This window comes from Diabrotica virgifera, chromosome 2 (assembly GCF_917563875.1).
Source record: "Diabrotica virgifera virgifera chromosome 2, PGI_DIABVI_V3a".
NCBI lineage: Eukaryota > Metazoa > Arthropoda > Insecta > Coleoptera > Chrysomelidae > Diabrotica > Diabrotica virgifera.
The window spans coordinates 231160322-231185104 of NC_065444.1; the positions used below are offsets into that span (position 1 = coordinate 231160322).

At 33.1% G+C, this 24783-nt stretch overlaps 1 protein-coding gene across 2 annotated transcripts in view; it reads left to right on the forward strand.

The window, feature by feature from the left end:
* LOC114334015 (transmembrane protein 68) overlaps positions 1-18019 on the forward strand; it is a 91608-nt gene extending 73589 nt beyond the window's left edge. For both annotated transcript variants that reach the window (XM_050644348.1, XM_050644349.1), the window contains exons 4-6: positions 6303-6493; positions 14092-14295; positions 17658-18019. In XM_050644348.1, coding sequence (XP_050500305.1) covers positions 6303-6493; positions 14092-14295; positions 17658-17768 — 506 coding nt within the window. In that variant the 3' untranslated portion in view covers positions 17769-18019. The remainder of the gene's footprint in view (positions 1-6302; positions 6494-14091; positions 14296-17657) is intronic.
* Positions 18020-24783: the final 6764 nt, after the last annotated feature.

Here is a 24783-nt window from a genome sequence, read left to right on the forward strand (position 1 = left end):
AAATACCTCTTTGATTCTGTATTATTGTGAGAAGGAGAGCAGAGAATTTTTGGAGTTTTGTTTGAATCGAGTACATGTCAAAAGAGGCCCGGCTTATTGGAGAATTGGTGCTGGTATGCTCCAGCATACCAGCATAAGACATGAAAAACCTAGATATACCAATGAAACTTATAAAACTTACGAAAATGACAATGGAAGGATCGACTGCAGCAATAATTACAGATAACAGTATCGCCAAAAATATAGAAATAGCAAGTGGAGTACGACAAGGTGACTCTCTATCAACGTCATTATTTAATGTCGCAATAGAAGGAACAATAAGGGCTACAAAAATAAAGGGCACAATTATAACATCGACGTCGCAACTTGTGGCGTATGCTGACGACATAGCATTAATTAGCAGAAACCTGAACAGTTTAAAGGAAGAATTTACGAAGGAAGCATCCAAAAGGGGTTTAGAAATAAATCAAAACAAAATACCTAATATGCTCAAGAAAAAATCCAGTTAATGTGACAAGTTTAAAGTTCTATTTTGTCAGTTATTATTTCTTATGTTTTTAATTAAAAGTCTTAATTTGTTTTTATAATCGTTGTTGTACTAAGATATTTGTAATAAAGTAATAAACTATTCTAAATGGGAAATAAGCCACAATTTAACTAAAAAAATGATTTTATTGACGTTTCGACATCCGATTTGGGCTTCGAAACGTTAATAAAATCATTTTTTTAGTTAAATTGTGGCTTATTTTCCATTTAGAATAGTTTATTACAAAAATGCCACAAGAAAATAGCTTCAGAACAACATTACAATCTACGTTTTTTATGTACAGGATTTAAAAGACCCTCCGAGAAAGATCCACTTATTTTTAAATGTTGTTCCCCTCGTTTTAAATGTTGTTTTTAGATAATTTCACACAAGACGTGACGGCTCCAGTCTTCACCTTGTCGTTTACCCTATAAAACTAAATATAATTTCGTAGAATAAAAGGTATAGTTATATTATATGGGGCGAAATCAAATTATAGCGTTGTGGTTACTTTATCGTCGAAGAAAGAGAAATAAGAGAAACCGAATTCATTGGGTCCATCCTATGAACGCAAAAAGATACGATTTATATATTTTTATATTCACACATATTGATGGAATACCCTCTATAATCAACGTTAATTGCAACTATGTAAAATAAAGTTTATTATAATATACTTAGCAGTTTTAATTACCGTTGTTATAAGTAAAATATAATTAATTTTGCTGTACTTACCAAATGTGTTTTTTCTTTATCACCTAATTCGTCAAATTCACTGTTAAGTGCACGGCATACACCATTCCAAGCATTTTTCGTCAAGTTTCTATCTTTATATATTTCTATTTTTTTTTGTCCCAAAGAACAGGTCTCGCTTCAATTAATGTTATTAATATTTCACTATCAATCTGAGACATCATAATATTAAATATAGCACCTACTTCAAACAGCCACAAAATGTAAATGAAAATAATGTACCAAACAACCAAGTAAACTACCTTCGTGCGACTGGACGACTGTATCATATGAAAGGATGCATTAAGTTCCCTATGCTACTGAGTGCGTAAAGACGGCAGGGCTGCCGTCTGTTGTTGTAAGCGAGGGACGGCATAAACACGGCGACTTCACCGAACGTTCCAGCCACCGTCTAGTGAGAAAGGCTCCATATGATTACATGAGCCACCATTGGAATGTCGTCGAGCGTTCTAACCCTCGTACGTTTAAATTCTTATAATGTGAAACAGCACTTACTATTTTCTTCATCCCAACCGTTGCTTTCGCTAGTGTACAAATTTGTTTGATTTAAACCCGATAGAATAATAGTATGGTATAACTAGATCCAAAACCAGACATCCAGAGTGAAAGTTATCCTCCAACACCAAATTGTTCTATATGGTCCACATAATATTCAGAAAATAGTCACACCATTTTGAGCGTCGGGTTTGGGGGGGAGAGGGGGGAGAAATCGGTAAATTCGTAGTTTTTTAAGTTGTTCGTCAATATTTCTAAAACTACGCGGTTTAGCATGAACAACCTTCTATACAGGGTGTAATGCTAGTTCGCCTCCATGTGGTGCACCCTGGGTAACGCTAAATGAACTAGCAAAAATTTGGCGGCAGACGAACGAAAAACAAAAACAATATCCTGCCAACATCACAGATCACAAACAGAAATCTTATCTATACGTAAACATACGATGGGAACAAATAAAGGTTCTTCTCAGAACCAACTGACTAGAGATCTCGGACCGTGTATCCGAGTCTGTCACCTTAACATCGAGGGCATAAGCCAGGCAAAATGCCAAGTGTTGCAAAAAATCCTACACGATAACGATATTGACCTGGTTGCCATACAAGAGACCCATACTGACGACAAAGTCCAGCTTGATTTAAGGGGAAAGATACCTGGCTACGATTTACTGGGAGCCACCTATGATAAACATTACGGCGTCGCAACCTACATTCGCTGCAATATAGAAAATGGTTTCCTACTATCTGCTTCCAATGAAAATAATATACATGAAGTAGTCACCAAGATTGGAGATATTACCGTAGTTAACATATACAAACCTCCAGCCACTACATGGAACCCAGAAGTGCTAAAGACTCATCCACATCCTACTATATACATCGGCGACTTCAACAGCCACCACGAAATGTGGAAGTACACCACGAATGATGAAAATGGGGAGGCACTAGTAGAATGGTCCGAAGAGCAAAACACATACCTAGTTTTTGATGCCAAAGACAGAGGAACATTTAAATCAGCTGCATGGAGAAAAGAATATAACCCAGACCTATGTTTTGTCTCAAAAGATACCAATGACAGACCACTAACAACTGCGAGAAGTGTCCTTGCAGACTTCCCACATACTCAACATCGTCCGGTGCTTATCACCATCGGAATATCAATTCCAATAATTAGATCATATCCTCGACCCAGGTGGAATCTTAGAAAAGCAAACTGGAAGAAGTTCTCTGAACAACTAGACCGGACCTTGAGCTGGGTCCCTCCAACCAGCAAACATTATGAGAGGTTTGTGGGTGCAGTAATAAGCACTGCCAAGAAAACCATCCCTAGGGGGTATCGCAAAGAATATGTGCCTGGATGGACTGAAACATGTGAAGACTTATACACGAAGTTTCTCGAAAGTGGTGACCGAGAAATAGCCGATGAGCTTTTACACAACATCGATACAGCTAGACGCCAAAAATGGATAAAGACTGTCGAAAACCTTGACTTCAAAAAATCAAGCCGGCAGGCATGGTCCTTGTTGCGGAAAATTGGAGGAGCTAACCAGCTGGAATCCAGAGAGTCTAAAATGTCTCCTAACAAGGTTGCCTCCCATATAGTATCTCTATCCAGAGCTCCACGAGATCGAACACATACTACCAACGTGAAAAGAGACTTAAGGGCATTAAAACAAATGAACAGAACGAACTCCGAATATTCAGCAAGAATACTTATTTCTGAAATCACACATGCGCTGAAAGAAATGAAATCAGGTAAAGCACCTGGCTTTGATGGTATCCATCCAGAGTTCTTGATACACAGTGGTGCATACACGAAACAGTGGCTTGCAATGTTCTTTAATGATATACTTCAGTCAGGTAACATTCTTTTCTCACTTAAGCGAACAAAGATAATTGCAATTCCGAAACCGGGCAAATCAAACGATAAGCCAGAAAACTACCGCCCCATAGCTCTACTCAGCATGGTATATAAACTATTAGAAAAGCTTCTCCTCAACAGAATTAGTCACAGGATACTAGAAAATGTCCCCATTGAACAAGCTGGCTTCCGCCCTCATCGAAGCTGTACGGACCAAGTGCTGTCATTAACAACTTTTATAGAAGCTAGTTTTCAAAAGAAACAAAAGACAGCAACAGTATTTATAGATCTAACAGCAGCATATGATACTGTTTGGAGACAGGGATTAATATATAAACTGGCCCGCATTATCCCCTGCAGAAAGATAATTAACCTCATTGACAACATGCTGACCAACAGAGCCTTCCAGGTTATAATGGGAAAGGAGACGAGTAGACAGATGAAACTTAACAATGGTCTTCCACAGGGTTCTGTCCTTGCCCCTTTACTTTTCAGCCTCTATATTGCTGACATGCCTGAAACCGAATCTCGGAAGTTTGGATATGCTGACGACTGGACCCTTGCAACAAGCCACCAATCTTTAGAAACTACAGAAATCACTCTCACGAATGACTTATCCATCCTCAGCGAATACCTTAAGAAATGGAGACTACAGCCAAGTACTACAAAAACTGAAGTATCAGCTTTTCATCTAAACAACAAGTTGGCAAACAGAGAATTGCGAGTGTATTTTAATAACAAGCTGTTAAAACACAATAAATACCCGAAATACCTTGGGGTTACTCTAGACAGAACGCTCACATTCAGAGAACACCTGACGAAAACAGCAGCAAAATTGAAAACACGCAACAATATAATACAGAAACTCTGCGGCACTACATGGGGGTCCACAGCATCAACATTAAGATCCTCTGCTCTTGGCCTGATATATCCGGTGGCAGAATACTGTGCTCCAGTGTGGCTAAATAGCAGGCATACCCACCTGGTCGACACCCAACTAAACCGTACTATGCGTATGATAACAGGCACAATTAAGCCCACCCCTACAATGTGGCTACCTACCCTTAGTAATATAGCACCACCCAACCTACGCCGCGAACATGCATTGGTTAAAGAATATAACAAAATAATGGACAGTCGCCAGCTTCTAGTCCACAACGACATCCCCGATATTCTTGGAAACCGTCTCCGATCCAGGTTACCCCCTCTACAATCTGCTCAAGCGCTGCAGCAATCCAACTTTGACTTAAATACCCGATGGAGAGAAGATTGGGAAAGTAGGACAGATCCGCATTACCATAGTCTACCGGACATCATAGGGAAACCTGGCGAATTTGAACGTCCCCGTAAGATTTGGGCAGCCCTTAATCGAATTCGAACAAACTGTGGAAGATGCGCCGACTCCCTCCACAGATGGGGTAAACTCCCCTCGCCTTCTTGTGACTGCGGCGCTGCAAGACAGACGATCAGTCACATTGTTCAGGACTGCCCACGCAGAGCATACACAGGCGACCCTATAGACTTTGTAATGGCAACCGAAGGGTCAATCGAATATATAAAAAAATTGGACATCTGTTTGTGATGCATTGTATAATGCATAAATCTAAATATATTCTGTGATATACTTAAGCCATACGCTAAATAAAACCTTCTATACAAAAATGTTCTACATTAAATTTGAAACAAAAAAGGCACTATGCATAATCCTTCTAAAATGAACGGTTCCAAAGTTACGGAGGTAGTATAGTATAATTGGTCCAAAAAAGGCCTAACCCAGACATTAAAAGTAAAAGTTTTCCTCCAACACCAAATTGTTCTATATGTTCCAGATATTGTTCAGTAAAAAGGTACACCATTTTGAGCGTCCGGTTTGGGGGGGGGGGGAGATGGGGGAGAAATCGGTAAATTAGTAGTTTTTTTATGTTTTTCGTCAATATTGCTAAATATATGCTTTAGCGTAAACAATGTTCTATACAAAAATGTTCTACATCAAATTTAAAACAAAAAAGGTCCTATACATAATTGCTATAAAATCAACGATTCCATAGTTACGGAGGGTAAAAAGTGGAGGTTTTCGATACTTTTTATATTTCTTGGGCAATTTATAATATTTTTACTGATTGAAAGAAATTTTCTTTAACAGGATTTGCTATTTCATTGGCCGATGGTATGTTAGTGATAAGCCCTTGAAGAAACGTCAACCTCACCACCCAAAATCATCATCAATTGCCCAAAAAAATATAAAAAGTATCGAAAACCTCCACATTTCACCCTCCGTAACTCTGGAACCGTTGATTTTATAACAATTATGGATAAGACCATTTTTGTTTTAAATTTTATGTAGAACGTTTTTGTATAGAACATTGTTTACGCTTAAACATAGTTTTAGAAATATTGACGAAAAACGTAAAGAAACTACTAATTTACCGACTTCTCCCCCATCTCCCCCCCAAACCGGACGCTCAAAATGGTGTGACTTTTTTCTGAACATTATATGGACCATATAGAACAATTTGGTGTTGGAGGATAACTTTCACTTTGGATGTCTGGGTTATGTCATTTTTTGAATCAATTCTATCATACTATAAAGCATTTTTCATTAGATAACAATGTTTTTTTTGTCAATATACTATATATGCGTGTTTTATTAATAGATTATCTTTTTCAGGTTTTAGTATAATTGCAGATTGTATGAAAGTGATACCTGGTACAGTCCAGACATGTGCTAACATTCTGAAAGAGGGAAATGTTTTAGCAATATCGCCAGGAGGTGTATATGAAGCACAATTTAGTCATAACTATAATTTAATGTGGAAAAAGAGACTCGGGTTTGCAAAAGTAGCGCTAGAAGCTAAAGTTGTAAGTATCTAATGTATTCAGAATCATATAAATTTGCCAAAACGTATAATTTTCAACAATATCTTGGTTTGTGTCTATAAAGTTGTTATTAAGTCAAATCAGGGCTAAGCATCAGTATTTCGGGTGAAGATCTTCGGCATCTTATTCTGAGCTCGTGATTTAATCGTCAAGGTTTCTTCAACAAGACCATCAATATCTATTCAGACAGTCAGGTATTGTTATAGTCCATGTGGTGAGACCGCTCCCGTCTAAAAAACATTTTTAATTCGGTTTCTCTGCGGATTCATATTCAAAAATGTCCCCTTTAAACAAATCTCAAGGGTTATATTTTTAGGTTTTTGGGTCATTCTAAACAAGAAAGGAATCTTGTGATTTTTCTCAAAAATTGACAGATTTTGAGTTATAGGCGATTTAAAATCTAAAAAATGCGAAAATACGCATTTTCGAGGCATAAAAACTCATATTTAAATTAGTATTTTTAAGGATGCCAATAACTTGTATTAAAGTTTAAACATTCCTTTTCAAGATTCCGAAGAGTAATCGGGTGTAACTTCAATTTACACCGTAGTTTTTTAATTGTTAATTATGCATGTCCATCCGATTTTTTGGCCGGTGCGGCGCACTATATTTCAAAAATTTCCTATTTTCCTCCGAAAAATATGTTTTCTAGATTTTTTGGAACATTCTAAATAAAATAAGTTTCTTGACATTTTTCTCAAAAGTTACTAGTTTTAGCGTTATAAGCGATTTAAAATGCAAAAATGTGTTTTTTGTCATTTTCCGGATTTTAAATCGCTTATAACTTTAAAACTATTAACTTTTGAGAAAAATATCAAGAAACTTATTTTATTTAGAATGCCCCGAAGAATCTAGAAAAAATATATTTCGGAGCAGAATAGGAGATTTTTGAAAATCGTACGCGCCGCACCGGCAAAAAAACCGGATGGACACGCATAATTAACAATTAAAAACTACGGTCTAAATTGAAGTTAGATCTTAACTTTAATCCAAGTTATTGGCATCCTTAAAAATACTAATTTAAATATGAGTTTTTCTTCTTCTTCTTTCTCGCAACTCCTTATGCCCCTCAGGGGCGTCGGAGGTTTTATTCATCTTCTATCCATCTCTTCCATTTCTTGCGGTCCTTTGCTAACTCTTTCATTTGTTGATGTGTTTTTCCTTTTTCCTGTCCAATTTCTATCATCTGATCGATCCATCTCTTCCTTGGCCTCCCTTTCCTTCTTTTACCATATCTTTTCGATTCCATCACCTGCTTTGGTAGTCTTCCCTGGTCCATTCTGTTAATGTGTCCATACCATTTTAATTTTCTTTTTTGTATCTTGGTTATGATTGATTCCTGTTTCAGTCTTTGTCTAATATCTTCATTTCTTATTCTGTCCAATTTCGTTTTTCCTGCTATTTTTCTTAGCTGCTTCATCTCCGCTGCGTTTATTGTACTGTCTATTTTTGCATTGTTTACCCATGTCTCACTTGCATATATTAAAGTTGGTACAGAGATTGCGTTGTATACCTTCAGTTTTATTTCTTTATCTATTTCTTCCTTTCCAAATATTGTTTTATTTAGTGCATAGTAGATCTTATTTGCTTTTTTCGCTCTGTATGAGATTTCTTGATCTATCTTTCCATCCTCTGATATTATTACTCCAAGGTATTCAAACGTCGAGACTGTTTCTATTATTTCGTTTTTTCACCTAAATATCGTTTGGTTTATTTCTTCGCTTTTCTTTTGTGTTACTATCATGGTCTTCGTTTTCTTTACATTTACCTCCATTTTCAAATTTTCTATTTCGTCCACCCAGGTATCGATTAATTTTTGCATTTTCTCTTTATTGTCTGCTATTATTACTAAGTCATCTGCATATAGTAATCCCTCCATTCTCACTGGTACTAAATTCCTGTACCCTATTATTGACTGTAATTGCCTTGACCTTCTTTTAGCGCTCTTCATTACTCTATCCATTACTAATATAAACAAAACTGGGCTGAGACTGTCCCCTTGTTTTATTCCTCTCCTTAGGTTTATTATTGGCGATCTGTTTCCGTTTATTTGTACTTTAGCAAGTGCGTTTCTATATGTACTTTTTACCACGCTTACTATCTTTTGCGGGATTTGCAGATCTTCCATTACTGACCATATTACTTCTCTATTTATAGAACCAAAAGCAGCTTTAATATCTATAAACGTAATTATATAAGTCTTCTCCTATTTCGTTTTTCCTTTCAATTATATTTCTCACTATGTATATATTATCTGTTGTTCCTCTTTCTTTCCTAAAAGCCGCTTGCTCTTCTTCTAGTTTTCCTTCCAGTTCTTTCCTGAGCTTCCTTTCTATTATCCCGGTGTAGACTTTATATGCCAATGATGATAAGTATATAGCCCTATAGTTATCACATTCCGCTTCATCTCCTTTCTTGTGTATTGGTATCAATAAGTTTTCTTCCCAGTCTTCCGGTATCTTTTCTGTTCTCCATGCATCCCTCATTATTTCCAGTAGCCAAAGCTTACCTCGGTCGCCCACGTACTTCATCATCTCCGGATCTATGTCATCGGCACCTCCCGCTTTTCTAATCTTTATTCTTACCAATCCTTCTTCAATATCTTTGAGATGAATTTCGTCTACTCGATTGTCTCTATCCACTTCTCTTGCCTGCTGTCCTCTCTCCTCATTTTGTTGGTTACTTGCCTCGAATTTTTCTTTATAGTGCTTATTCCATATGGTTAGTATGTCTTGTATGTTTGTTTTCAATTCATTTCGCTCATTTCTAATTCCTCTTATTTGTTTCCTTTTTGTTCCTTTCATGCTTCTTATTTTATTCCAAAACTGTTTATCGTTATTCCCAAAACCTTCGTTCAATTCTTCACCGAATTCCTTCCAGCTCTTCATCTTCGCATCTTTTACTAGTTCTTTCACTACATTTCTCTGTCTTCTCTATTCGTCTCTGTCTTGCTCTTCATTTGTGTTTATGTATCGCTTCCACATTTCTTTCTTCTTTTTTACAGCTTGCTTTATTTCCTAATTCCACCATCCCGTTCTTTTATTATTCTTCCCATTCTTTCTTATTCCACATACTTGTTTTGCAGTGTTCCATAACGTATCTCTCAATTTTTTCCATCTCTCTTCCATATTCCATATTTCCTCATTGTTTTCATGCTCTTCCAGTATTTTATCTGTCTCTCTTTGGTATAACTTTCTCATTTCCATATTTTTCATCTTATGTATTGCTATTCTTGTATGTTGAGGACTCTCTATTATTTCCATTAGTTTCATGTTTATCTCTGCTGTCACTAGTCTGTGTTGGGTACCGAGTTCGGCTTCGCTCTCTGTTTTTATATTTTGTATCGTTAGTTCTGCGTCTCGAGGATATACTATGTAGTCAATTATGCTTCTCGCATTTCTTTCTTCTGCTACGTATGTATATTTTTCGTTTATCGGTTGATACCAGAAAGAATTACCTATTAACAAGTCATTTATTTGGCAGAAACTTATCATTCTTCTACCATTTCTATTTATCGTCTCTTCTCCATACCTTCCCAAGCAGCCTAATGCCATATTTTCATCATTTCCTATTCGTGCATTCCAGTCTCCTAGTAAAATGATGTTTTTGCTTTCCTCTTGTATCTCATCAATAAGTTTCTGTATCTCATCATAGAATAGTTCTGTTTTTTCATGCTCTGTTCCTTCTACCGGTGCATATACCTGTATTATGTGACATTCTTCTTCTTCTAACTCTATTTTTATGTATATGGTTCTTGATGATACTGGTTTGAATTTGGTTATTCTTCTATTCATTTCTTTCGTTACAACTATTCCAACGCCTTCTTTTGCCCTTTGTCCTATCTGAACTCCGGAATAGTATAGTATGTGCTGCCCTCCGATATCGACAATTCCATTTCCTACTTTTTTCGTCTCGCTTACTCCTATCAACTGCAGCTCAAATCTTTCCATTTCCTCTGTTAATTCACGTTCCTTTCCTGTTATCGAGGTTATATTCCATGTACCTATTCTCGTTTGACATTTGTTTTCATTTTTCTTTTCTTCCTTGTTATTAGTTTTCCTCGTTGTTTGCTCTTTCATATTACTGGATGTTCCATGTCCTTTCCTGGTCGTCATCAATGTCTCTCCGTCCAATTCGCTTATCAGTTTTTTGGATGGATTGTTCTTGGGTATTTGTTGCTTATCTCAGGTATTAGTTTATCCGCATCATTGTCCCATATCCATTCTTCGTTATCTATTATTTTTTGAAACCTTACTTTGACTTTCTTCCCCTTGCTTCTTTCTTCTTTTGCCTTAATTCTTATTTTTCCTTGTATATCCCTCTCCTTCTTGCTCATGTCCTCGTTAATATATATTTTTCCTTGTCTGTAACCCTCTTAGTTTGATTTTATTTTTCATGACATTATATTTTTCAGACTCGTTGCTTAGCTTGATCAAACAGGTTTTACTGCCTAACTTTTTAGCATGTGCTACTGTTACTTGCACTCCTAGCTCGTTATCTAGGAAAGTTTTCATTTCCTCTTTTAGAATGCTGTGTTCATCCGTCTTGACATTAAGGCCTTGGATTACGATGTTATTTCTAATTTCTTTGTTTTCTAATTTCTCTAATCAATTATTTATCATGTTTATATGATTTTTCAGTATCTTGTTTTCTTCTTTAATTAATTCATTCTCTTTCACTATTTCCTTCATCTCATTAAAATACTGCTTATTGACCTCCTTTATATCTTTTATTTCTTGATGCACAGCTTGTAACATCTCCAACAACGCCTCCATTTGTTTCTCCATTTTTATTTGAATGGAATCAGGTTAGGCATCCACCGCATCTCGAGTGCAGTTCATAAGGCGTGAACCCTACTCAATTCAAGCTCACCCTTCCCTGTCTTCCGAGTTTTTAAGTTATGAGTTAAATATGAGTTTTAAGCCTCAAAAATGCGTATTTTCGCATTTTTTTAGATTTTAAATCGCCTATAACTCAAAAACTGTCAATTTTTGAGAAAAATCACAAGATACCTTTCTTGTTTAGAATGACCCAAAAAACCTAAAAATCTATTTTTTTGAACAATAAAACTTGATCTTATGTATTTGTTTAAAACAATTGTTTAAACAATTTCTGCCAAAAATTCCGTCCGGCACCCTTCAGATTTGTTTAAAGGGGACCTTTTTGAATATGAATCCGCAGAGAAACGAATCGATTCATCAAATTCACATTATTCTTTCAAAAACGCTCGAAATTGTGTTGCGTTTGCATTCGAATGTGTTTTTGTTCCATTGCTAGCGAATGCGGCACCCATTGTGAATACAGCTTTCTGAAATCCAATATCTATAAAGTGGAACCTAGTTCCACTTTAAATAGTGTGCTAGTTTCAAACTACATACTCAGCAGAATGCACTGAAGATGTTCTGAATTAGACCGAAAACGTTTTGCAATCCATTTGGATGACTTTTAGATAGTTTTTTAATAAACGATTTTATACCAGAATACAAGTTGAAGCTTTTACTTCTGTATGAGTTTTTTAGTATATCTATAGTTAACCAAATATAGTCTGGGCTGATTATCGGAGAATAGGCCATTTTTGGGAAAAGTTATTTACCAGCAATTTGATTGCTGGAATCGAATTATAAGATCCTATATATTAATAATATAGGTATGCAAAGTCCTCAGATAGTGTGCTACTTTTTTTATAAACAAAATGGCGCACGAAAATCGTGTTTTTTTCAATTATTGCTCTATAACTCCGAAGATTTTAACTTTACAACAAAAACACTCAAATAAAAATTCACCGTGATTAAATTCTGCATAGAGACGTGTTTTTCCCGATGTGCTCCGACGAAAATTTTCCTCGGAAAATGCGGGTTTTCCCAACAAAATCTTTAATTTCAAATAAAGTTTTAGATAAGTAATTATCTACCAATAATTAAATAATTTGGTGACTTAAAAGCCTTCTTGGTTAAGATTATAGTTCCAGAAGCTGGTGAAAATTAAACGAATATTTTAGCCACAATTCAATTGTTAATTAATAATTTATGGTCGCAATAATAACCAAAATAATTATGATCCACTGATTAAACTTTGAAATCTTATAAAGATGAGATGCCTATTTAACATTTTGTCGACAAAATATAAATTTTTTATTTTTTTGCATAATCTTTAAATGTTTAAAAAAAATGGTTATAAACAAATTAACGTTTCTCAGAAAGTTTTTATTATATTATAATTTTAAAAAATGGCTAAAATGCGCATTTCAAATATCTTGAAAATTAATGCTTTAAAACTTTTTTGCAACCATTTGCAAAAAAGTTATGAAACAGCAAGGTAAACATACGATTACTACGGTGTTTATATATTTTTTTAATTCTTTCAAAGCGTAGAAGTGAGTTTAAAGTACAAGCTAATTATTTACAAAAAAATATCGATTATAAGTTTAATGGTTATATTTTAATTAAAGATTATAAATATATTTTTTTGTAATTTACACGCGCGAAAGTAGAATAATACAGTACTGTAGCTAAAATTTTCACTCGGAGCGACGACCGGCGGCCGCGCGACGTACACTTTTAATAAATAATGTATGCTACGTGTCAGTCGCTTCGAGTGAACATTTTAGGTCCGACTCTGTATCAGGCCTACTTTTGCGCTAAAAATTACAAAAAAAAGTATTTTTAATCTTTGATTAAAATATAACCATTGCACTAATTTTTGACATTCTTTGTAAGTAATTAGATTGTACCATAGACTAACTTTTAAGCTTTGAAACAATTAAAACAAATTATAAACAACGGAGAAATCGTATATTTACTTTGCTGTTTCATAACTTTTTTGCAAATGGTTGGAAATTTTTTTTAAAGCATTCATTTTCAAGACTTATGAAATACGCATTTTAAGTATTTTTAAAATTAGAATATAATAAACAATTTCTGAGAAATGGTAATTTGTTTATAACAATTTTTTTAAACATTTAAAGATTATGCAAAAAAATGAAAAATTTATATTTTGTCGATAAAATATTAAATAAGCATCTCATCTTTATAATCTTTATAAGTTTGATCAATGTATCATGATTATTTTGGTTATTATTGCGATCATAAATTGTTAATTAACAATTGAATTGTTGCTAAAATATTCGTTTAATTTTCACCGGCTTCTGGAATTACAATCTATATCAAGAAAGCTTTGATGTCACTTTAAAGTTATTTAATTATTGATTGATAATTACTTACCTAAAACTTTATTTAAAAATTAGAATTTTTGTTAGGAAAACCCGCATTTTCCGAGGAAAATTTTCGTCGGAGCAAATCGTGAAAAACATATCTCTATGCAGAATTTAATTGCGGTGAATTTTTATTTGGGTGTTTTTGTTGTAAAGTTAAAATCTTCGGAGTTATAGAGCAATAATTGAAAAAAAACGATTTGTCGACGCCATTTTGTTTATAAAAAAAGTAGCACACTATCTGCGGACTTTGCATACCTATATTATTAATATATAGGATCTTATAATTCGATTCCAGCAATAAAATTGCTGGTAAATAACTTTTCCATGAATTTTGCTAATTAGCCCAGAGTAATATTATTTGTTTTAGCCTATAATACCGATGTTTACCGAAAACCTAAGAGAAGCATTTAGAACAGTCAGTATTGGAAGACGGATATTTCTTCGACTCTATGCACTTTTTAAATTGCCATTAGCTCCTATATATGGAGGTTTCCCAACGAAAATGATTACTCATTTAGGAAAGCCGATTCCTTATGATAAGAATTTGACTCCAGAAGAGTTACAGTCAAAGGTAAATTATTAAAATGAATAATTAGCCGTACTTAAGGGGAGGGGGGTATGGTTTGAAATTTTCATTTTTTTTATTATTTTAAATGAAAGTGCATAACTTCAAGACTGCTCTCTAAAAATTTTAGATTGATGGGAGTACAATTTAGATCAGAGATACAAGATACAGCATGTTGAATATTCCTACCTTCGATTCGATTTGCCGTGATTTCGCACCTGCGCGCTTGAGTGTAGTGAGAAACGTTTAACAACTGTTCCTCTTCTCTGTTGTAGATTACTTCGCGATTTAAAAGTATATTCCGGTTTGCGTTACTTTACGATTTGATAGGCAAACAAGAAGACGAAGTTGTCAAAACCTTAAACGCGTTTGTCTCAAAACTGTTTTTTGACAATTGTTGTCAACTACTGACCTTCTTCTTCTTCTTTAGGTGCCGTGTCTGTATTCAGACGTTGGCCGTCATCATGTTTACAATTTCCTGAAATCTCTCTCTATCGGCTGCTACGCGAAATAATTCTTCTACTGTGCAGCCACACCATTGTCTAATATTACGCAGCCATGACAGTTTCTTTCGACCAATCCATCTCTTTCCCTCCACTTTTCCTTGTATTATAAGGCGAAGCAGATCGTATTTAGGTCCTCTAATTATATGGCCGAAGTATTCTGTTTTTCTCCTCTTTATGATGCTTATGAGCAGACGTTCCGAATTCATCATTTGAAGAACATCTTCATTGGACTACCACCTCAACTACTGACCAATCCACCTCAAATTTTGATTAGAATTTCTTTAGACATTTCTTGAGTTAACGCTGTCGAGATATATTTATTTTATGCTTATTTTTTGTTTAACAATAATAAATACAGTCGGAAAAATGAAAGAATACCCATGAACGATCACATCAATCACGTATTTTGTATTTGCTTTCTTTTTCTATAAATAACAAAAGTTTGTTATAGAAAAAGACAGCAAATACAAAATAAGTGATTGGTGTGATCGTTCATGGGTATTCTTTCATTTTTCCGACTGTATAACCCTTTTGTTACAAAGAATTTCGTTTTCTTTTACTTCCGACTGATACCAAGAACTCAAAAATCGTTAAGGTACTAGTACACTTTAGAAGACCAAAAATAAGCATTTTTTCAAGATTTTTTTCTCAGGACCTTTATTAAAAATGAACATAAAACTTTTTACATTTTAATATCTAACTCTTAGAGAATACAAACAGTATATCTTTATTCATTTGTGCACGTACACTAATATTGTAGAGGGCGCCATGGCGCCAAAGTCGAGGCCTCGAAAAAAAGTAGTTCCGATGGCGGACAGTTAATCTCAGGATTGGGATCTCTGAAACAAGAAAATCGTACGGCATTTGAAAAAAGGAAGGTTTCTTACGTGACAATTTACCACCGTTAGTGAAAACTTCCGCAAAAAAAAGATTTTACGGAAATTTGAAAAACTTTTGTGAAAAAATGGCCCGTTTTTCTTCAGTTTTCATGGCTAAAAAAAGAATGTGTGTGTACTTTGTACGCACGTAAGAAGTTATACTTCTATTATATGATTTCTTAAAAATAAATATACTTTAAACAGTTTGTTTTAATTTTTTAAACACCAAACTAATTTTGTGCTTACCGCTTTCAAGAAAATAAAAAAAAAAGTATAGGATTGCTCCGGATTCGAACTCGAGACCTCTCGATCTCTGGCCAAATGCTATACCAAAACCAAATACGCTACGAGGACTGTGTCTGTATCGGTTCGGACGTACCTAATGACAATTCACGGTAACAAACAGACAAGGTGAATATGAAGTGGTATAATAAATATACAATAAAATGTTTTAATAATACTCATCTTACTCAAATTATAATAAATATATTTACTACAAACACTAATATATTCTTTTCACACCTTTTCTTGCACTGATATATACATATACTTCGTCTAATTTACTAACCGTTGCACGTCATCCGCGTCATAGCCTGTGACGTCGCATGATACCAACACGAAATATTTGGCGGTAGGTGTGTTCTTTTTTAGAATCATTTTGCCGAGTACACTGGAATTACAGCCACTAGACATATTTTATTATATACGCGTAGAAATAATATTTCAAGATTTCTATTAATGTTAACCTAAAGAAATACACAATAATATGTTTCACTTAATTTGTATAAATGGATTATAAAGCGTTTTTATGAAGCACATTTGTTCGGAACACACTAACTGTAATCGAATGAAGGTGACATTTTAGAATAAATTGGTAACATTTATTTGACAGTTGCGGTGATGATACTTCATATTTGTTTATATTCTTTACTATAAGTATCTGTTCTATTATATTTACTGTTTTTATTATTTACTTTACTATAAAAAGATCCTCTACTATAAAAATATAAATTTCACCTAATTTTATCACGACTTGGAATAATCGAGGTATCTGACAACTTTTTTAGTTGTTATTGTAGACATATACAAAGAAACCTATCGGCTTCTCCCAAGAGTTCGGAGCCGTTTTTTAATAATTAAACAATGCAGTGCAAAAACGCTTGCACTGCAAATCTTAAATGATTATAACTTAATTCTTGTTCTCTATTTCTTAAGTTTTTATTTATTTACATTGAATATTAATTTGTTTTGTTGTATAATCCAAGTTTACAATAATTATGTGATCTATTTGATTTAAAATGGATTCAGGATTTTTTTATACTTTGGCAACTATGTCAACTTAGATCTCTGGCGTAGATAATGACGTGCAACGGTAAGTAAATTAGACGGACTCTACATAACTTGAAAGATTTAGAAACTAAACGCCATACTCTCTGTGTGCGCATGCGCGCAGAATTATGAAATTTTACTCTTAATCGCGCCTAAAGAAGTATTAACTTCAAAAATATTTATTTTTAATTTTTTGGTCAAATTGTGGTAAATTATCACGTAAGAAACCTTCCTTTTTCCAATGCAATACGACTTTTTTGTTTCAGATATCCCAATCCTGAGATTAACTGTCCGCCATCATTTTTCGAGGCCTCGCCCTTTGCGCCCTCTACAATATTAGTGTACGTGCATAAATGGAAAAAGATATATTTTTTGTACTCTCAAGAGTTAGATATTAATATTCAAAAAGTTTTATGGAAAGTGACTAGTACCTTAAAAATAAAAAAAAACTCGACTTACCTTGAGAAACTTATAAGCTAATAAAATCTCTGGAATTTTTTGTTTGTAAAAATTTCCCATCGGTTGGCTTATTTTTCAATATTTTTTCTTCATAATTTTTTTGAATATTCTTTACATAATTTTTGTATTGTACTTAATAAGCTCATTTATTGGTTGATTATTAAATATATTTATTGATTAATTTTTAAATTGTTAGGTTGCAGCCGCCATCGAAGATCTCATAAACACTCATCAACGAATACCAGGCAATATTCTGTACGCCTTGCTAGATCGGATACCTTTGTTTAGAAAACAGAAAATAGGTTAAATTTTTACTGTTTTTATATTTTAGTTTTATCGTTATTTTGTGATTATTTTTTACATTCCTCTACATTTGCAACGCGTGCAATCCAATCGAATGTTAAATACTTAAATAAAAAGTGACTTAATTTGAAAACTGTATTGTTACAATTTATATATAATTGATTGTTTATTATAGTATTGTATTAATAAATTAAATTATTAATAAGGAAAGATATATTATGGTGGCTATAAAATAAAAGAAATTTGAAACGAAAATATGTTGTTTTATATTTAATCTCTTTCTCATAGGCACTTTTCAGTGCGTCACAGTTTTTCGATTTCTTTCTAACGCATTAAGTTGGAAGTGACAGACAAACCGTAGTTCCGTGATTACAGTCATTTCTAACATTTATTCTAGCTGTTGATAGATGGCGCTATAATCGAACAAAAAATGATTTACCTACGAATTATATATACGACTATAATCTGTACAATTTATAAGACTATATAAATCAAAGAAAATACATATTTCATAAATGCAATAAACACAATTGATTTGTTTTTATACCAAATTGCAAATAAAAGGGCGCAATACCCTTTTCATATTTGGCTGATTACGATTCTGACAACTGTCAGATTTAACTAAAATGTCATGTTATAAATGTATTATCACGGACTTACCTTTTCCCTCTCACTTGTGACGCACTGAAAAATGCCTGTGAAAAGGACCATACCACTTTGAAGTTATTCAGTCGGTATATAGTCCAAGCTGTGGGTAGAAAATAGGTCGATTTCAGGATATAATTCAGGAATTTTTGAATCCTATCAGGTGTTGTAAAGGACGATGCCAGGAATAACTTGTACTAAAATGTAACCAAAAATTTTGTGCGGTTTTTTATTTATGACTTTTAATTTTGCAGCTTAGGATATTCATCTTAGAGAAAAACTTTTAAATAGAAATTTGTAGTAAATTAAAAAACCTACAATTTGAGCTACGGCAAGTTAATTTCGTTAATACGTTATTGCAAAACGGCCTGCGAAAGGTCCAAAATGGCCGTTTTTGCAATTGCCTTATTTGTTGTAAAAATTACTTTTATGCATTTTTAAGGCTTTAAAGTGAAAATCTTTCAATACTAAAGATAAAAAGAATTGTAGTGCCCCATTGGTGAACTTGTTGCTTAGATATTATAATTTGTTTATCCCAAGAGGTCAAATGTCCAAGGCTATAACTTTTTGAAAAAAAAAATCGTACAGAGTTAATCCAAGATCCAGTCTCCTTCTAAAGACTTATATTTTCATATTCTGATGTAAATAAATTCATATAACATTTTTCAACCTCTTATTTCAGGTTTGAAAATAAGGGGGCCGTTATAAACATTTAGAACTGAAACCGCCCCTGTATATCCTATGCTAACTAGCAGGTTATTATTGCTCAAGACAAAATAAAGATTCAAAACCAAATAAAAATTTTCTACAACCAACTGAAGCCGAGATAATTGTTTTTGTTTTCTTAAATATTTATTTATAATCTGACTTTATTTATAACAATTAAGAAATTATTTCACAGTCATTGACTAAAGAAAGACTTATATTATCTTAAAATAAAAATTATTTTAACCGAAAATTACATTTAATTATTAAAAATGATTTTAAAAGTGTAGTGGAGATTTATTTTTCGTTACGACTGTGATTTATAGTGTCGGTTGCCCTTAGCAACGGCTAGTAACTTAAAATACATTGAATCACGGTTTTTGCTTTAAATTTTAAAGCACCGCTTAGATTGGCATGAAATTTGGCAAACACATAGATAACATGTTAAAAAATAAAAATGATATTGGGCCTCTGTGTGCTTTTCTCCTGGGGGTGAGTTTCACCCCTTATAAGGGGTGAAAAAATATATGTTCAAAATAAGTTTGGAAATGGATAAAACGTCTAATTCTAAGCACATTTTTTTCTATAGCATTTTTTCATCAAGTTAATACCTTTCGAGTTATTTTCGAGTAAATACCTTCATTTTTAAATAACAAAAAAACACGTTTTTAGGCGGTTTTTGACAAATAACTCAAAAAGTAAGTATTTTATTGAAAAAATGAGTTTTAACAAAAATATAGCAAATTAAAAAGTGACAAAAATGATGTTTGCATGAAATCTCTAGAACCAGTAGAAACAAAGTTCTAGCTAATGAAAAATAGGTCCATATCCGTCAAATTTCAAAGTGAATTATTTCAATGTGAAATAACCAAAAAATCATGCACTTTTTGGAGAAAAATCATTACAACTTTTTTAAAGTGTTTAAAAAAGTATGTATATCTGTTTTTTAAAAAAGTTTATAGCATCAAAAGTAAGCCAGTTACGCTGAAAGTAAAGTTGATCTCTTTTTTTTTGGTCAAAAAACTCGGGAAAGTCACACCCTAATTACCATCTTAAATCAAATTAATCATTACCGCTTCACAAGTTTCTTTGCTCATGTATTATTTATATGATCTGTAAGTATCATCGGTTCACAGGGCTTATTTAAAAAAATGGTCTTAAAGTAAATCTGTAATTTTTTAATTTTGAAAAAAATGTTTTTTTAAATTACTTAAAATTTATTAGTGTGACCAAAAATCACAAAGAGTAAAAGAATGTAGTTTTTGCTGTTATGAATATTTTGCATTTTTTGTTGCATACACTCGTGATTATTGACTAGTTCAAGCCCTTTTAACTACAGCCCTTTCAAAAATAAGCACTTTGAACCGATGAAACTTACAGACATAAACGACACATACACGAGTAAAACAACATTGAAGTAAAATGGATTAATTTCATTTTTTATGCTAATTAGGGGTGACTTTCCTGAGCTTTTTGGCCAAAAAAAGAGATCAACTTTATTTTCAGCGTAACTTGCTTGCTTTTGATGCTATAAACTTTTTTTAAAAACATATACATATTTTTTTAAACACTTTAAAAAAGTTGTAATGATTTTTCTCCAAAAAGTGCATGATTTTTTGTGTATTTCACGTTGAAATAATTCACTTTGAAATTTGACGGATATGAACCTATTTTTCATTAGCTAGAACTTTGTTTCTACTGGGTCTAGAGATTTCATGCATACATAATTTTTTTCAATTTTTAATTTGCTATACTTTTGTTAAAATTCTTTTTTTCAATAAAATACTTACTTTTTGAGTTATTTGTCAAAAACCGCCAAAAACGTGTTTTTTTTTGTTGTTAAAAAATGAAGGTATTTACTCGAAAATAACGCGAAAGGTATTATCTTGGTGAAAAAATGCTATAGAACAAAAGGTGCTTAGAATTAGACGTTGTATTCATTTCTGAGCTTATCTTGAACATATATTTTTTCACCCCTTATAAGGGGCGAAACTAACCCCCAGGACAAAAGCACACAGAGGCCCAATATCATTTTTATTTTTTAACATGTTATCTATGTGTTTGCCAAATTTCATGTCAATCCAAGCGGTGCTTTAAAATTTAAAGCAAAAACCGTGATTCAATGTATTATAAGTTGCTAGCCGTTGCTAAGGGCAACCGGCACAATAAATCACAGTCGCAACGAAAAATAAATCTCCACTACACTTTAAAAATCATTTTTAATAATTAAATGTAATTTTCGGTTGAAATAATTTTTATTTTAAGATAATATAAGTCTTTCTTTAGTCAATGACTGTGAAATAATTTCTTAATTGTTATAAATAAAGTCACTACGATTTAAGAAAACAAAAACAATTATCTCGGCTTCAGATGATCGTAGAAAATTTTTATTTGGTTTTAAATCTTTATTTTGTCTTCAGCAACAATAATCTGCAAGTTAGAAACTCATAGGATGTACAGGGGCGGATTCAGTTCTAAATCTTTATAACGAAATTTGCCCCCTTATTTTCAAACCCGAAATAAGAGATTGAAAAATGTTATATGCATTTATTTACATCAGAATATGAAAATATAAATCTTTAGAAGGAAATTTGATCTTGGATTAACTCTGTACGATTTTTTTTTCAAAAAGTTATAGCCTTGGACATTTGACCTTTTGGGATAAACAAATTATAATATCTAAGCAACAAGTTCACCAATCAGGCACTACTAATTTTTTTATGTTTAGTATTGAAAGATCTTTACTTTAAAGCCTTAAAAAATGCATAAAAGTTATTTTTACAATAAGGCAATTGCAAAAAAAACGGCCATTTTGGACCTTTCGCAGGCTGTTTTGCAATAACGTATTAACAAAATTAAACTTGCCATAGATCAAATTGTAGGGTTTTTAAGTTACTACAATTTTCTATTTAAAAGTTTTTCTCTAAAATGAATATCCTAAGCTGCAAAATTAAAAATCTTTAAAAATTGCAAATTTAACAAATGAAAATCGTCATAAATAAAAAACCGCACAAAATTTTTGGTTGCATTTTAGTATAAGTTATTCTTGGCATCGTCATTTACAACACCTAATAGGTTTCGAAAATTCCTGAATTATATCACGTTTTTTCGCCCACAGTCTGGGGTAATACTTCGTTCACACCTTTCGCGCCTCATTATAATAAATCGAGCTCGAGCCTCGATCTTCCCCAGTCGTTTCTGTTCATCGCCAACCATTGTCAATTTAGTTCTCTCTTTCCGTTCGGTCCTCTCCAGTGACTCTTTTTCTCGGCTTGTATCTTCCTAGTCAGTTCCTTCTTTCGCGCATTCGTATACAATATCTAGTATACTAGGAGTGATAACTTCACCTCTCCATATTGCTGTTGTAGCCTGTCTTCTGAAGGCAATGCATTCCTTTCTGTTATTGGTGACTTCTTCGCACCACCATAAGACATTTCTCTTCTTTCATCTAAACTTTTCACGCAATAGTTTCTCTTATCATTGATTCGAGTCCTGTCGATGGCGGTTGACATCTCCTTTCTGTCATCTATCTACAATACTCATCAAACGCTAGCCAATATGTTATATCTTCAGATCTGCTTCCCGATTACTGTTGACTCATTGTTACTAGTCTCTACTTTGTCCATTGAAAAGCCAATATAGCAGTATTTTGTAGCTGCGTCATCTGACAGTATGGCCAAGTCTCTAATTTTTCGCGCCACATTCTGTTTGCCCCCAGCACTACACGCTTCTCAATGATACCTCACTCATGATCTCATCTAGTCTATTTTCATAATTCTCTGCTGTACAATTATTCAGTCAAATGTAGCAGTATACCAGATTTAGTCCATCCACACATATTGTCACAAATCCCTCATGCATACCAATATCATATACCCACAGTAATTCTGTTCAGTATCCGCACTCTTAGAGCATCCAACATATCCATTCCCTCTTGTGCACTATAATGTGTGGTTTGCCGCTTTCATGATGTCAATTTCCCTTTCGGTCGTGAAGATCACAGCGAAGTCGTGAGCTTACCTAGCCTTTCTACTCTGGGCTAATTAGCAAAATACAAGGAAAAGTTATTTACCAGCAATGTTATTGCTGGAATCGAATCTTATGATCCTATACTTATATTAATAATATAGGTAGGTAAAGTCCACAAATAGTGTGCTAGTGCCACTTTTTTATAAACAAAATGGCGCCCCTAAATCATGTTTTTTTCAATTATTGCTCTATAACTCCAAAGATTTTAACTTTACACCAAAAACACCCAAACAAAAATTCATCGTAATTAAATTCTGCATAGACATGTTTTTCCCGATTTACTTCGACGAAAATTTTCCTCGGAAAATGCGGGTTTTTCCAACAAAATCTTTAATTTTCAACTAAAATTTTGGGTTAGTAAATATTTATCAATAATTAAATATCTTGGTGATATAAAAGCTCTTTTGGTATAGATTATATTTCCAGAAGCCGATGGAAATTGAATAAACAGTGGAGCAACAATTAAATTGTTAATTAAAAAGTTAGGGTAGCTATAATAACCACAATAATTATGATGCATAGGAATAACTATGATTTTTGTATAAAAAGGCACTATACCTATCTAATGTAGGTACTTTACAGAATTAAAATTGGACTATTTAAGCGGCCTTAGGAATATTTTAAAATTCTAAACAATTTTTTGACTTATAAACAAAGAATATCTCGGGAAATATGAAATTAAATTAAATTATGAAAAAAGTATTGGAAAGAACGCTGCAGGGCACTTTTTTTAAAAGAAGAAACGTTTAATTGCGATGAAGTGATTCCTGACATACAAGTCAAAGTTGACCGGCATGTACGGCTAAGATATAAATAATAGGATGGTAATTCTCGAACCATCATCTTTTTATTTCGGTCCTCTTTCTCCACACAAATTTTCATATCTTTAAAAGATTCATAACATAGGTATATTAGGGGAGTGCATATAGATTTTCACTTCGGAAAAAATCAAACTTTTTGTAATTTCATTAAGAAATGTTTAATAAACAACATATCAAAAAGTTCTACTCCAAAAGTGGGCGATTCATTTTTTATTAAACAAATGAACTACGAAATTAGATGTTTTTTAAATAACTCCGAAATCATAAATTTTATAAAAAAAACTGACTTGACCATTGAAAAATTCAGAAAATTTTACGAAAAAACCTTATGTAAAGAATTTTCTAAAATTAAATCTGTATCTTCTATAATTTTTTATTTATAACGCTAAAGTCACCCTTCTCACAAACATTGGCGCACTGTAAACTAGCGTACGGCGAAGTGCACGGTCGAGTTATTTTAATGTAATTCTGTAACTAATGGATCAAATGAAATTTTACAAATCGAACTTGAAAGAAGAATAAATAAGCTATCTTATGGTTATAATAAAAAGAAATAAAATGTATGGGCATAAGTACGGTGGGGGCGGAAAGAGAGCCTTACATGAATTTTATTTAAAAATGATTTAAAAATGTGTAACTAATACAATTTTTCTTATAAAACTCTCAATTTTGTACAACTTACCTTTCAAGTATCTTACTAAATGTTGTTTCATCCAAAAAAAATCTCAAAAATTTAATTCAAATAATATGACGTCTCCAAAAATGTAATTTTTGAAATCTTCGTAGTTTTATAGAATTACCACCACTTTAAGACGGTAT